The 15754-nt window shown below is 39.1% G+C and overlaps 1 protein-coding gene across 2 annotated transcripts in view; it reads left to right on the forward strand.

Moving 5' to 3' along the window:
• NAALAD2 (N-acetylated alpha-linked acidic dipeptidase 2) overlaps window positions 1-15754 on the forward strand; it is a 72165-nt gene that overhangs the window by 20447 nt on the left and 35964 nt on the right. The window contains exons 12-19 of one of the 2 annotated variants that reach the window (XM_061343764.1): window positions 230-293; window positions 982-1049; window positions 3347-3438; window positions 4205-4295; window positions 4792-5056; window positions 6517-6598; window positions 8258-8350; window positions 9324-11097. The exons of the other annotated variant lie outside the window; for it this stretch is intronic. Of the exons in view, the coding sequence (XP_061199748.1) occupies window positions 230-293; window positions 982-1049; window positions 3347-3438; window positions 4205-4295; window positions 4792-5056; window positions 6517-6598; window positions 8258-8350; window positions 9324-9513 (945 nt within the window). The 3' untranslated portion in view covers window positions 9514-11097. Of the gene's footprint in view, window positions 1-229; window positions 294-981; window positions 1050-3346; window positions 3439-4204; window positions 4296-4791; window positions 5057-6516; window positions 6599-8257; window positions 8351-9323; window positions 11098-15754 lie in introns of those variants that run through there. 2 annotated transcript variants of the gene reach the window in all.

A 15754-nucleotide genomic window follows, 5' to 3' on the forward strand; every position in this document is an offset into this window, starting at 1 on the left:
TCCATACTAGAAGGCAGCACTTCTCCCCTCCCTCCTTTCTTCCTTCCCTCTCTTTTTCTGTCTCTTCCTCTGTCTCCAAGTCTTAAGTTTCCTTTTCAACTAGTATATGAATATATGGCTCTTTTCAGTATATTGTTTCTTTCCCTGAAATAGCTGTTACTTCTGTGGACACGAAAATTGTGCTGAGGAAAAAAAGTTCATCAGCATTTTCTTCTTTTCCTTCCCATAGGAGAATGCCAAAGTATTGCAAGCACGGGGAGTGGCTTATATCAATGCAGATTCCTCCATCGAAGGTACCTAGTTTTTAGTTGTCTTCTGCAGGAATAGTGATGGTATGTACAGATGACTGGGAGGCGTTTTAGCCTGGAGATAGATCCAGAAGAGCTTAAATGTGATAATACTTTTGCACTAGTTTGAGAGTAGATATGGCAGGAAACTGTGACCCAGGACCATAAAGTACCCTTCAGATACTCCTGTCACTTCAGGGAGGAAGTCCATTACAGTAGCTACACTATTTGGGAAGCCATGGGAAGGGACAAGAAGTGTTGTACCCATGCTCAGCAGTTCTATGGCAACTCTTTAAAGTCAGCTTCTTGTCTTATAATGTGTGTAATACACATAGGGACAAAGAAAAGCTCTCAAGGGTTGTTTCAAAAGCTGGGCTGTAATTTGTCCTAACCAATACAAATGCATTGAGAAGATCACAGGAGAACTCTTCTACAGGTAGAATCAGTTTATTCCTTATAGAGAATGTAGCTCTCTAGTCCCTTTCTTATTCACAAATAATGGCATGAGGTTTCAGCTGAGTAAAACTTGCTTCAAACCCCCTGCCATGGGCAGGATCACCTTCCATTAGCCAAATTTCTCAAAGCGCTGTCTAGCCTGGCCTTGAACAGTTCCAGCGAATAAACAAATATATTTGAATATATATACCCCTTTGAATAGAAATATCTTTGAATAAATAGTTTTTCCCTTTTTCAGGAAACTACACACTGCGAGTGGATTGCACACCACTGATGTACAGACTGGTGTACAGTCTGACTAAAGAGGTAATACCACTTGTAAGTTTTAGCCAGCATGGTCTGTGCTCACGTTCTGATGGAGCTCTGTGTATAACATGATGTCAGATGTTTCCTCCTTTTCTGACTGCAGCACCCCTTTTAAGTCAATAACCAAGTAACAGGAGCCTTTTCCCAGGAGTGGCAAAGGGATTTCAAGCTTATACCCTTACATTATTCAGGATTAGGTGATTTTTCCACTCCCCCTGTGAAGGTATTCCTTATAAGAACAAAAGAATAAAAGAAAGTCATGAGCTAGAGGACAGAATCATGGAATCATAGAATAGTTAGGGTTGGAAAGGACCTTAAGATCAGCAAGTTCCAACCACCCTGCCATGGGCAGGGACACCTCGCTCTAAACCATATCACCCAAGGCCTCATCCAACCTGTCCTTGAACACTGCCAGGGATGGAGCATTCACAACCTCCCTGGGCAACCTATTCCAGTGCCTCACCACCCTAACAGGAAAGAATTTCCTCCTTATACCCAATCTAAACTTCCCCTGTGTAAGTTTTAACCCATTACCCCTTGTCCTATCACTACAGTCCCTAATGAAGAGTCCCTCCCCAGCATCCCTATAGGCCCCCTTCAGATACTGGAAGACAAATCTGAACCTGGCTGCCCTGTGATGGTGGGTGGGTGCCCACCCCCTTTAGGCAGGGGAAGATTTAGGCTTGTTCTAGTGTTGTTTTTAGCATGATGTGACAGTTTTGCTCAGTGTGCTCAGCTTCATTGTCCACTGTTCAACATTCACTGACTCTGACCATGATGCTCCCACACATATTTTTGTGGTAAACAAATTTAAAAGGTAGGGACTTTTCTCAGGAAATAGCTTCACCATCTTATATGTCAGATGTTCCTTGCTTTGAGAGTGGTTCTTACAGCACCAAGGCTTTTTATCCTTTTTTTTCCTTCTGTTCATTCTGTATTAAAAAATGAACATTTACTTAGTCTTCTTTGTGTATGTTTTATATACATATGTAATGTACCTTCAACTACTGTGTAAATTATATGAATCTGCTGTATATATTCAGTCATTTGTCTTTTCCAGGATTGATAATTTGTTATCTTCTGGAAGGTGGCATTAGACTGGTACAAAAGTAAAGGAAATGTAGTAATTCAGTATAATCATTTTCTGGCAACTGACAGACAAGAAATAAACTTTAACTCTGTTAAATTTATTAAATACAAAAAATAAAAGAGAAATGTTTCTATCCTGAACTGTAGAAAAGCCGATCGCCTTCAGTTCCCATGCTGAGTGCAGGTGTTCAGAACAGTCACAAAATCAGGTCAGCAGAATCTCAGTTTGACACCAAAAGCCATCCTTAAAATGTTGACCTAAATACTAGTAAACACAGTTGTGTAACCCTTTCTGGAGCTGGGAAGCAGCAACAAGGGCTGATGAATGCATTTTGGTAGCTGATGTCTGAAGAGAATGCTGATCAGGAAGCAGGTCCTGTGTCATCGCATCCAAAATTAATCTGTGGCAAAAAGGCTTAACACTATTAACTCTGTACTATGAACAATTAACTTCATGACCAAAAACCTCAAATGTGTTAGTTTTATTTTGATTTCTATTGTGGAATTCTTAGATAGTAGGTAGAGATATTAATAGTAGAATAAATATTAATAAACTTTAATGGATTATGAATTATAGATAATAGATATTAATAAACTTTAATGGATTGTAGATAATAAAACTTTAGCAGCCCACTTTTATAAATACCCACAGTGTTTAAACTGCTCAGTAATCTGCAAGGTAGTCAGAGTGATAGGAATGAACTTTAGGACAATCATTATTTGTATACCTCTGTAGCAGCTATGATGCCATAAACACCCAGTGCACTTTACCCTTCTAAGATTTCTCCTGCATCCATGAAAATAATTTTTGTGAACCAAATCAAGGAACAGTTTTGGGTTAAGCCAAGACAAAACTGAAATTTCCTGCCACTGTGAACGAAAGTTTTGGCTTTGTGAGGGATTTCTGTGTTGAATATTGAAATTAAATTGCTTAAAGTCTCATAAAGAAATTGTCAGGTTGCAGGTATTGACTAAATGTTTTACTTTCACTGTGGTTTTTTCCATCTAAAATGTCCTATTTTCAGCAAATAAACTATGATATGCATTTGAAATATTAAAGTGCAAGTGCAGAAATGTTAAAGGACTTACGAACATGACTTATTCATTGCCCTAAGCCATAGGCTTTATGTGATGACAGCTTGTATATTTGTTTCTTGGTAACATTTAAAATTGTACCCTTTGTCTTTTTTTACCCCACATTTCTCTAGATACCAAGTCCTGATGAGGGGTTTGAAGGAAAATCTCTTTATGAGAGCTGGTATAAAAAAAATCCATCAAGAGAATATAAGGAGGTCCCCAGGTCAGTGGCAAAAGAATATACCAGAAGTTATAGCTTGCAGAGTTGGGTTTTATAGAAACATCCACTTGAAAGACTGAGCACCTGAAAGAAATGGTGTGATTGTCAGCTGGTATAAATTTCAGAGTTTTATTGATTGTAGCTGGTATACTTGTACAACAGGTTTGTGAACCTTTGTAGCACTACTGTTTTATATAAAAAAAGTGTTCCTGTGGTTTGTAGACTTTTAGACAGATAAGGGTAGTACACAGAAGCCAGCAGCTTCTGCACAAGGTGCTGACACAGCAGCTTTCCATCACACTTAATTCCAGTCTCCTGGAAGGCCGCTGAGTTTGGGTGGCTGGGGACGATGCCAAGCAGGAATTTACAACACTGTCTTTCAGATTTACCAGAGTTTATCTATGGAATCTCAAAGACTGATTGTATTCCGTGGAGCCACGCTGGTGCTGTTGTGAACTGTCTGAGCTGGGAGTTTGGGAAAATAGAAGTCAGCTCAATGATTCAGTGCAGTGAGTTAAACTCTCCTCTTGAGAGTTTAATTTCTCTGCCCCTGAGAGTGATGACTCTGCTTCTCCGAGGATGCAGTTGATGAGGTGCATATAACATAGGGGGTCACAGGCAATTACTGATATATTGACAGAAAGAGTGTACTAGGAAAGACTGCCTAATGACTGCCACTGTAGGATAAATAATTGCCACAGTACTTGGAAGCAAGCTAAAATACTTTAAGTATTGTCACTCAAGGCATTTTCCTCTTTCTCGTTAACAGAATAAATAAACTGGGCTCTGGCAATGACTTTGAAGTCTTCTTTCAACGTCTGGGCATTGCTTCAGGCAGAGCACGTTACAGTAAAAATTGGGTAAGCCCGTGTCTTTGTAATGTTGTCTCCCTGTTACTGCCTGAATAATATCACCTGTAACTGAGCCACTTATACTGTCAGCTTTTTTGAATAGTTCAGTTTAGTGTATGAGAGTGGAGTTCCAGTTCATTACGAGAACTTTATGTGCCTCTGCAATGCAAATATTTGATGAATAGGAACGGTCAGCATGGTGTCAGTCAGAGAGAATGAACTTTCCTCAGGGTAAATGGGTATGCTCAAACTTACCTGATGAAGGCTTAGGAGTGGCTTATGATGACTTTTGACTGATTGGTAATTACTTATGAAGCTTTGAATTCAAAATGATTCATGTTTTATGGAAAAATATGGGTTTAACTCTGGAACATACTGTGAGATTAGACTGAGAAGTGTTCAAGGAGCATTCTGTGCAATGTGGCCTTTTCCTTTGAAAAAACAGGACAATGCCTTTTCAATGCCTTCCAGAGCTGCATAATGGTTTTGTTTGGCTTTGTTTCAGAGTGTAGAAAAATACAGCAGCTACCCAGTTTACCACAGTGTCTATGAAACCTATGAAATTGTGGAAAGGTTTTATGATCCCACTTTCAAGAATCATCTGACAGTTGCACAGGTACGGGGAGGGCTGGTGTTTGAACTGGCCAACTCCGCTATTCTTCCTTTCGACTGCAGAGATTATGCATCAGCTCTGAGCAACTATGCTCACATCATCTATAATTTATCAAGGAATCATGAAGAGGAGCTGGCAACATACAATGTATCCTTTGGTATGTATTGTCTTCACACTCCTCCTCTGTTAATGCTAGCAATGCCTCATGTTAATCTCTATCTTAGTCATGACCTGGTATTTACCTTGTGCTGTATGGACAGTAAATAAAACAAGAACCTCACCCTCCAATAATTTGAAATTTCACTATTTTGCCACTAGTATGCCTGTGTTGAGATCATGCCACTGTCAAGTAGAGCTATCACTTACAGTCTCATGTTCATTGATCTGTGCCTGGTTGATTGGTGTTGGCAACAAGATATGTTTGTCTGTGTCCCTAAAAAAAAATCACACTGCTTTGCAGTTTATGGTGTTGGATAATTGTCTGATACTGATTGTAGGATCATAGGATATTTCATAGAATCATAGAATAGTTAGGGTTGGAAAGGACCTTAAGATCATCCAGTTCCAACCCCCCTGCCATGGCAGGGACACCTGGCACTAAACCATGTCACCCAAGACTCTGTCCAACCTGACCTTGAACACTGCCAGGGATGGAGCATTCACAGCATCCTTGGGCAACCCATTGCAGTGCCTCACCACCCTCACAGTAAAGAACTTCCTTATATCTAACCTAAACTTCCCCTGTTTAAATTAGAAGGAACTTCCCCTGTTTCAGGTTAGACGGAACCTCAGGAGGTCTCTAGGTCAACCTGCCCAAAGCAGGGTCAGCTCCAAGGTCATACCAGTTTGCTTAGAGCTTTATCCCATCTGGTCTTGAAAGCCACCAAGGTCAGACACTACAGAGCCCCACTGAACGACAATGCTTGATTATCTTCAGGGTAAAAGGACTCTCCTTATATCCAGCCAGAACTTGTCTTGTTTCAATTTATAGATATATGACGGCAAGTGTAAGCACCATGAGAAGTTTGCCTCGAGGATTGGTCAAGCAGGAATGGTTCATTTCTATGCCGTAATAGAGATCTTATGCTGGCAGGTGAAATTTTATATTGCAGGCATTCACAAGATGCCTCCTGCCTGAGAAGCCTTTATTTTATTGGCAACATTATATAGCATTCAGTTTAGGACTTGGCTGCTAATGACCAATATCAAGAGCATGTGCACACACACATACATACGCATATACTCTCTGTCTCAAAACTCAGTGTGTGTGGAAAGACACACAAGTAAAACACAGGTTGCTGGGATTTATAAAATCCTGAACCTACCTGAACAACCAGGTTATGGAAATCATGTTACAGTTTTTTGATATTTCTTGCTGTCTTCAAGTAGCAAATAATAATATTCACAAAAATACTGATTTCTATTGTCTCCAAGGCAATTTTTCACACAGAATTATATCATTTTTAATGTAAGAATATAGGGTCATCTGACTTTCATCCAGTAAGAATTGACAGCTCACGATCACAGTGAAAGATAAAGCTTTAATTTGAAAAATGTGATTTGTTTCATGATTCCTTCAGTATTTGAAGTTAAATACTTCCTTCTTGCTCCCTCCAGATGCCCTCTTTTCAGCTGTGAAGAATTTTACAGAAGTTGCTGCTAGCTTTCATGAGAGACTGCAACAAATAGATAGCAATAAGTAAGTTTAACTCTTTTTTTTTAATTCCAGTCACATATTCCACATTGTTTTCTGGTCTCAGAGGACTTAGTCTAAACTTGCATTTAGTGCCCTGAATAACCTTGGTGACAAATAACTGTCAGTCATTTGTTTCATTAGAAGTCCTTATGGACTCTTATCTTTAAGGATGTGATTACTCTAGGAAGCAAAGTGTAGAAAGGTTGAATTTAGTGGACACCAGAGACACTGCAGAGCCTGGGATTCCACCCATGTTAGCTTTGAAAAGTATCCAAGCTAATTAGTGGCAATTCTTGAAAGGTTTGAGTTGAGGAGCAATGCAGGATGATACATGGATGTGACTAGAATGCTGGTTAGCATAAGCAGAGCCAGCTCAAGTGCATCACTCCCTCTAAGCAGAGACATGTCCTAAGATTTTGTCACTGGATTATCATTAAGGAGCACATGTTGACTCATGATCTGTCTTTGCCAGCAGTCTAGTTGTCAAGGTACTGCTACCGCTTAACGAAAGGAAAAAATCAGCTGTACCGTTATTGTATTTGTGCCAAGATTTTGGATAAGCTTTCAAGAAATTCCGTGCACCTCCTATACCAAAAGGCCTAATTTAACTTAATTGTTATTCTTGGTAAGCCGTGCCCAGAATGACAAACCAAACTTCCTTTTGTTTATACATAGGTGTATGGTATCCTGCTTGGGAAGAATCTAACTTAGCCATGTGCTTACCCTTATGGAAGAGTGAGAATAAAAGCCATCCTTTTAAGGGCAGCAATTTTCAGGATGAATAACCAACCAATGATTTCATATGTAAAATATGACATTTATGATATACAACATGTATGTGACATTTTCAGAATGGTTTCATTGATGGATGGCCTAAATTTAAGCTTTAATTCAACCAACCAGTTTTAGTTTCTTTTTACACTAATGTAAACTTGAAACAGTTTCATTGTCAGTAGTTGAATTACTCCTAAGATTACTGTGATATGAATTTTACCTATTCTTTTATTTGTGTATGCCTTTGAAGCTCTACAATAAGTTCCTTTGTATAGAAATTACCAAACTCACATAAATTCAGTATAATCTTAACAGCTCTTTTATTTGTTAAGCATCAGAGCTATTCAAAGCACACAGACACAGACAGTCTCTGCTCTAGGGAATTAAAAATCTGTCATGAGAAAAACAATTCTTGGATGGATCAAAAGATGATTCTAACATGACAAGGTTCCCATTTCTCAGATGTTGTGGCTTTAGATAAAAAAAATGTGATTTCATTGAAGTAATTTGCAGCTGGCTGGCTTTGTGGAAAATAGGGTCTTTAGAAAACTGTTTTACAGAAGAGAATGGTCTGCCTAAGCATCGTTGTGAAAAGAAGATAAGGAATAGATGCAACATGGGAGAAAACACCTGAAAGTGTCTTCTTTGATGTTATTACTTGGTCTCTAAAAACACCTTTAAGAGACTGTTAGGTTGTGAGGCAGATTGTCTTATAGTACAGATCAGCATAATTCTGTTCTGTAAGTTAGCTGATATGGGTTGTCTTTTGTGGGCTACACAACATTTTGGATCTGGTGTCCTTCATAAATCCAGAGCTGTGTGCAGTGGGGCACAGGATGAGAATGAGCCAAACACTCTGTAGGTAACAGAGTCCCATTTTCTTTTTAGCCCACTTGCTGTCAGATCACTGAACGATCAGCTCATGTTTCTAGAAAGGGCTTTCATCGATCCTCTTGGATTACCTGGCAGGCCATTCTATAGGTAAGAAAGGCTTTGTTTTCACTTTCTGCCTGGAGTACTCTGAGAATTCCTTTAAGATTTGCAGGTCTCTAAATGGAATTGTAATGATTCTATTCAACATGGTAAAAGTAAACAGGATAAATAAGATTGAAAAGGGAAGACAACATTAGGGAAAACTTCAGGAAGATACACTATACAGAAGGAGCACAAGTCTTGTTGGAAGCCTATTCAGACCTGTAAATCCCACTCGTATTGATTTCACTGGGCTTATAAGCAGACCTAAAAGTTTGGCCCTTGACTCAGTTCAAGTAATTTCAGTAGTAAATGATCTTAGGAAGTTACTATTTGAAAGTGACATCGGGTATAATTGAAGTATCTACAATTTGATTGGTTGTAACACAGCAATCATGCTAGCAAATACAGTGTAGTGGGCTCTGCTTCAACAGCAATGAACTCAGTAGTCCTCTCATCCAGTTCAAGAAGTAAATCTTGTTGGAGAGGCAGAATAGTAAAGTCTAGCTTTTCAATCCTTCTGCATAATGCAGAACAATAATCTTTTCACTGAAACCTGTTGAAGAAGAGCTTATCTATAAATGTCTCAGTATCTACCTTTCATAACTTGTGATTAAAAATTGGTTGAGAACAGTCTCTTATTAAAGCATCAACTTTCCTGCTTCAAAGTATGCCTGTTTATATTGGAGATTGTGTATATCTGTGAGAAAAAGAAGCTGGCTTTTTATCTCTCATCTAAAATGAGGGACAAGGAAATACTTTGGTCAACTTCATCTTCAGTCATCATAGCTATAAAGTGTAAGAATTCACGTGGAATAATGTAGCTCATGTTGCTTTCTTGCAATGGTTTTATTTACTTACATCTTCAGTGACAAGAATTTAACAGGTTATGTATAAACAGATTTGTTTTATCCGGAAAATAATATGTTTTATTTTCCTAATGCTGAATATTGTTCTTTTTTTCCCCTTGACTTCTCTACAGACATATTATCTTTGCTCCAAGCAGCCATAACAAGTATGCAGGAGAATCATTCCCAGGGATCTATGATGCCATGTTTGATATTGAAAGCAAAGCGGATCAGCATGAGGCCTGGGAAGAAGTTAAGAGGCAGATTTCCATTGCAGCCTTCACTGTGCAGGCAGCAGCAGAAACACTGAAAGAAGTAGGATAAATATCAACAACATTATCATCAGTAAGGACTACATTTGACAGTCTGCAGAAGCCTTAAAAACAGAGCATTTAAAAACACTCGGAGGATTATTACAAAGAACACAAAATCCAAAAAGATCTTGTTCTTTGCACATAATATACCCAAGCGGAATGCATTTAGCAATGCTAACAAGGTAATGTACTCCACTCAGAAAGCTCAGCCTGTAGATATTTCCTGAAGTGAGAGTGAAAAGCTGTGATGTTTTCTCTCAGCTTCATATTTTAAGAATTGCCAACCACTGGATTTATTTTCAGAGCTTCGAATTTGCTAGCTTGATTACTCTAGCAGTCTTCGTAGTGCATCAGGAAGCCAAAAGTCATTTCATGTTTCTATCATTGTCTAGTTTTATTTGTTTTTTTATTATTTACCTTAGGGTTGCATAATTATACTCCAGCATAGCCCTTTAAGCTATCCTTACACACAAAGATTCATGTATGAAGATTAGAAAACTGTCACATACCATGTGCTGAATGTATAATGATTATAACAAGTTTTGGGCAGCCAGCCCAGAATACTCATCCATGATGTTCTTCTCTTCACATGCTGAGTCTCACAGCTTTTTGCAAATAAAATTAAGCAAGAAAGCTTCTAGTCACTGGGGTGAAAACAAGGTAATCCATCTTGTCAGATATATAATCATCTCACAAAGCATGTCTTCTGTGATGAAGACCTACTTTTATTCTTTCATCCAAAATCTACCCCTGCTATGACTTATCCATAACAAGGTATTTTTAATATGAAAAAAAATTGGAGGAAAAAAAGTCCTCAGTCCTTAGTTTCAAATTAACCAAATTATTACCATTTTTGTACAGTCTGTATTTCTGATATTGCTGTGCAGCTTACTCTTATGACAGACAGCTCAAAAGACTACAGTGAGACAACTGAGATCAGACTGAGAAGTCTCAGAAAATCAGATCCCATCATCTGATGCTCCACCACTGGAGGACTACTAACATCTTGGGCAGAAATACTTTCTGTGATTTGATCTGCCATTTTAGCTGAGGCCTCCACCGTGTCTAAGAAGACTGTCTCATGATCTGATGGTTTTCAGTGTCACAGTAGATTCTTTTTCTTTTCCTTAAAACATCATTCATAAGTATTTCAACTCTTCACATTAAAACCCTTTAGGCAAGTTAACTATAAATAATTCATTATTAAATTCTCGTCTTTCTCATAAAATAATCCAGTTTACCACATAATGGGAAATGCTCTTATACCCAAAGTTATTGCCCAGTTATTTTCCCATTTTTATGAAAGTGATTGGAGTAAAACCACAGAGATGTCTCCTCCCAAATCTAGTTGTGCTAATGAGACATTGCTGTTTCTAACTGTTTTAGTGCTGCTGGCTACTCCACTGTTCCTTTTCCCAGTGGAGAATTCAGTATGATGGTCTATAATCCACCTCTTTCAAAATTAGTCAGGTTTAGATCATCAGTTATGTTAACCTAGAGGATTTTGTCTTCAGCAATCAAGGGAGCGACAACACAAACCCACTATATGGAGGGGGGCAGCAATAAACAGCTTCTGTTGTCCAGCTGGATACAAAAGGAACATTTTTCTATTGCTAAGGAGGATGAACTAAAGTACCATCCTCCAGAATTATGGAGATCTTTCTTTAAATGACCTGTAAGCTTCCTCAGCAAGTTTTTCTCTCGGGTGAGAAGACATGAATTTTAATTTCTGTCCTAAGCATTGCATTGTTTCAGTTAAGTTTCATTAGGGCCCTTTTTTCAATAGCTAGCAGATAGCATACAAATACAGATAGTTACACTCTGAAACCACAGCAACATCCAATAAAAAAAATAAATTGTGGATTAAAAGAACCCCAACAGCTAACACTGCAGGGAATAGGATATAGGAACAGAAATTCTGTCTCTCCTGTTGGCTGTTCCCCTGCATACAAAAGATACAAAGCAGAGTGGTCCAGAGAGAGGAAGCACCCATAGGGCTGGTTGTAACACCATGGTTTATGTGATGTTTAGGTAAGGTGGTATTCAAACTGTCCACTGCTTTCCTCTGTATTTGGGTCTGCTATGTGAATCATCTTTGTTCAGTGCAAACCACAACTTGTAGCAGTTGAATTTTTAAAGCAAATGGAGATTTGCTTACTTTTTTAATGGAAGAGTATTTTTAGATGAACTTCAGCCCAGCTATTTCCCAAACCTACTTGTTTCCCCACTCACTTGTCAGCATGAAGCTTTTCCATCATCATCTTCAATGTTCCTAGCCCCACGGCAGAAAACCACCACTATTTACAACTTTGTTATGACAAACCAGCACTTGTTCCACTTTTCCTCAGTATGGGCTGCAACTTCTGCCTGCTCTTCAGGAGTCATCTAAGACATCTTTGCAGTTTTATCTGGGACTTGCAGAGAGGGGAAGACAGACAGCGGGGTGGTAAGCATCATAGGTATTCCATAGTAAGCTGTCTGCATTTTTAAGTATGCTGTTGGAATCCTTTGTTTTTGTGAGGAAGGAGCACCGGTGTCAGCGTTCTGCAAGCCCTAAGTTAGATGTGGCAGCATCTAGCATTTAGACACATTATGGCCCGTTCTGAAGTTCTTGATCAGTTTTTGAATTTAAAATAGAGATGCTTTTTAGTTTTCAAGATGCTTCTAGTCAAGATGCTTTTAATCTTCCCTTCTGCGGAAGTTCTGATAAGAACATTCTTCTTCCTAAATAATTTTTTATTGTCAGTATTCTATGGAATCTAGATATAGTTGCTGCAGCCTTCAGTTCCTCAAAGATTATTCCAGGCAGAAGTGGCTGGTGTCATTACTGGACAGCAAGAGGCAAAGCCTGTGTTGCTGATTTGATCTGTAGTCAGCTGTCCAAGCCATATGTTAAAATATATGCATGGATGCATGTGCAACTGTCCATTTCCTGTATGTGTCACTAGGATTATGAGTTCTAAACATAAAGCAAAAGATGAAAGAGTAGTTGGATATGGTCTGAGAAATGTCATTTCACGTGACTCATTTACTAGGATGATACAAAGAAGCAAGGGTCATATTTCACATTTATGAACAACATCAAGCCAACTGACATGTGCCAGCAGATGAAGACATCTAGTTCCTACCAGACAAATGGAAAACAATGGTTAAACAAATAATATGAGTTAAAAGCACTCTCAATATATTCTGGCAAACTTTATACTGCACTGGGAAACATTTCCAGTCCATTGGTTCTTAGAGCTCAAAAAACTGTCTGAAGCAGCCACATGAGCAAGGAGGTATATGCTGTGAAGCTGTTCACTAAGGAAAGGCAATAAGAAGCCAGATACAGGAATAACTACTTTTTAAGCATCTTTATATTTTGTTAGATTGGCCCGGGTATCTCACAAGCATAGCTGTTACCCAGCTCAAGCTCTGAGTGTGAAATCCTTTTCTATACAATGAGTCAAGATAAGGTTTGTGCGCCAATTCTTCTTCAGTGAAGTAGAATATACAAAGTTGCTTGTTTTTATTTCCTAGACCTCGACAGTAAGGTGAAATCCACTGTAAAAATGCTAAGTGTTATTGACCAAATTAGCTGTTTTGGCTCTCAAGCTTTGACATTATTCCACAGCAACTGGAAAACAAAGACTGTTGAATTAAGTAAAGGAATAAAGTAAGTTGTTAACAGGAACAAAACCTAAAATCAGCTATGTTGTACTAATAGTTTATTGTTCATCTAACGTGAGCCAGTTGTGCATGTAACTATAGATGCTTCCAGCTAGAGATTGCCATTAGCAGAGCTGTTTACTGTAATCAACTTTCAGTTCTTTCATTTTCTAAATATTCTGTAATTAATGATCCTCATACCAGACGGATCCTTGCAAACACTCATTTGGCTTTCACGGTTATTGCAGACAGACTCACCGAGTCATTGATTTATATATGGCAGTAGATGACTTAATTATAAAACAAGAGCTTTTGAAGTATTTAGTAAGCAGAGGAAGGAGCCAAGGAACCTAGCTGGGCATTGCAGCACTGTTGAGAGCATCCTTTGCAATTTGATCAATTACATTAAAGAATCTAGAGGGCAAATGTAAAAGGAACAGTACTGTTTGAAGAAGGGACTTCCTGATATATGATCTCAAATTGGATACTGTCAAAATTTGCCAAAGAACTCCACACAATGACCATCCAATGCACTAAGTCTAAATCAAATAAAATTAAAACAAACATTTCCATGCGTGGAAAAGGTAGAAACTATGCTTCTATTAAAATAAATCCTTGCTTTTGTGAATCCAGCAATGTTGATGTTACTTTGGCTGAATCATCTGTTGATGAGTCCAGAGGCGGGTGACACAGATGCTCAAAGGGCTGGAGCATCTCTCCTATGAAGACAGTCCGAGAGAGTTGGGCTTGTTCAGCCTGGAGAAGAGAAGGCTCCAAGAAGAACTTAGAGCAGCTTCCAGTGCCTAAAGGGGGCTACAGGAAGCTTCAGAAGGGTTTTTTTTACAAGGGCTTGTAGGGATAGGATAAGGAGGAATGGCTTTAGGCTTTAAGATTAGATACTAGGAAGAAATTCTTCACTATGAGGTGGTGAGGCACTGCCACAGGTTGCCCACAGAAGCTGTGGCTGCCTAATGCCTGATATCATTCAAGGCCAGGTTGGAAGGGGCTTTGAGCAACCGGGTCTAGTGGAAGGTGTCCCTGCCCATAGCAGGGGGTTGGAACTGGATGAGCTTTAAGGTCCCTTCCAACCCAAACCATTCTATGATTCTGTGAGCTGGTGGCATAATTTCTAAATCAAGATGCTGTCGACACAGATCTTACTTCAAGTGCTGGTTTAGCTGCCACAGAGCAATCACTGCTAGTCAAGATCTTTGAGATGTTCTCATCTTATGTGAGCAGTTTCAAATGTGCCGCTGGGTAGGCAATACCGGGGTGGAGCAGAACAGCTAACTTTCATAGCTGGAGTCAAAGAAAATTGTATTCTTTCCCTTGACAGACAGCAGCTCCCCTTGGCAGGGATTATAATTAATGGAAGCATATCACACAATTACAGGATCACAGGGTTGGATGAGAATTAGGGAGGTCTTTATTCTAAACTGCCTCTCAAAGCAGGGTGAGCTGCAAGGTCAGAACAGGTTGCACAGAGCTTTATTGAGTACAGTCTTGAAAATCTCCAAGGATGGAGACTGCATAACCTCCCTACAACATATTCTAGTGCTTCTCTGCCCTTCTGATGGAAAAGCTTTTCCTTATATCCAGACAGAACCTTTTTGTTATTTCAGTTTATGGTGGTTGTTTCTCATCCTCCTGTCATGCGCCACTGAAGAGGCTGGCTCTGTCTCCTCAAGAAACTTCTTTGTGTATGCTGGAAGGTATCATTTGGTTTATGTTCCATGGACAGCCCTTTACTCTCTCTGCCTCTGAGTACATTCCTCCTGTAAGAGAAAGGGTCAAAGTCTGTGAGCTGAACTTGTCAGCGGCCAGCAGTGTAAACTTTCTTTTAGCTGGAGTGTGATCATGGACTCCTGAAGTTCAAGGTAACAGAGACACTGCCTCAAAGCGTCAAAATACACTACCCTCTTAATCTGGTAGTCAGCTGCTGAGGCTGTGAGTTCTGAGGGACTGTGCAACTGGCAGAGTCAGGAGGAAACCACTGATTTGCAATTGTGGTTGAGCATTCCCAGTTACCATTTTTCCTCCAAGAGCTGCTTTTCCCACAAACTAGACCCCTCTGAACTCTCCAGCCACAAGTTCAACCTCCAAACAGCAGGTCAAGCAGCACGACAGTGGTATGTCTTTCTTGCAGCAGATACTAACCTTTGGAGAATGGTTGATGAGCAGCTACAACATACAATTTACAAACCCTGGCATTTTTTGTGTATATTGTATATTTTTATATACTGTTGGTATTGCCAATTGGATGCATAGCATAACTATGCATTCAGCACAGAAATGCATGCTTGTTTTGCATTGAGCATATGCATCCTTGCCATTTTTGAAGCTTTTCTAGTCTATGAAGGATATATATAGAAATATATATATGGCAGTTTTTATCTAAGTAGAATATATGTAGCTATCTGCAAGTTCTGCTAGCTTCAGCTGAACTTCACTCTTGTTTTCACTCTCAACACAAGCAATTCTCACCACTCCTGAGCTCAATATGAGGCCTGTGCAGTAACTGTTTTCTTGCTAGTTTTAAAAGTGATACTAATTTGAAGAAGCGCTGTGTATTTAATGGTAATATTAAGTATTATTGAGTA

This window comes from Neopsephotus bourkii, unplaced genomic scaffold (genome assembly GCF_033783945.1).
Source record: "Neopsephotus bourkii isolate Nb327-2 ecotype Australia unplaced genomic scaffold, CSIRO-AGI_Nbou_v1 NB_1825, whole genome shotgun sequence".
In the NCBI taxonomy this organism is placed as follows: domain Eukaryota; kingdom Metazoa; phylum Chordata; class Aves; order Psittaciformes; family Psittacidae; genus Neopsephotus; species Neopsephotus bourkii.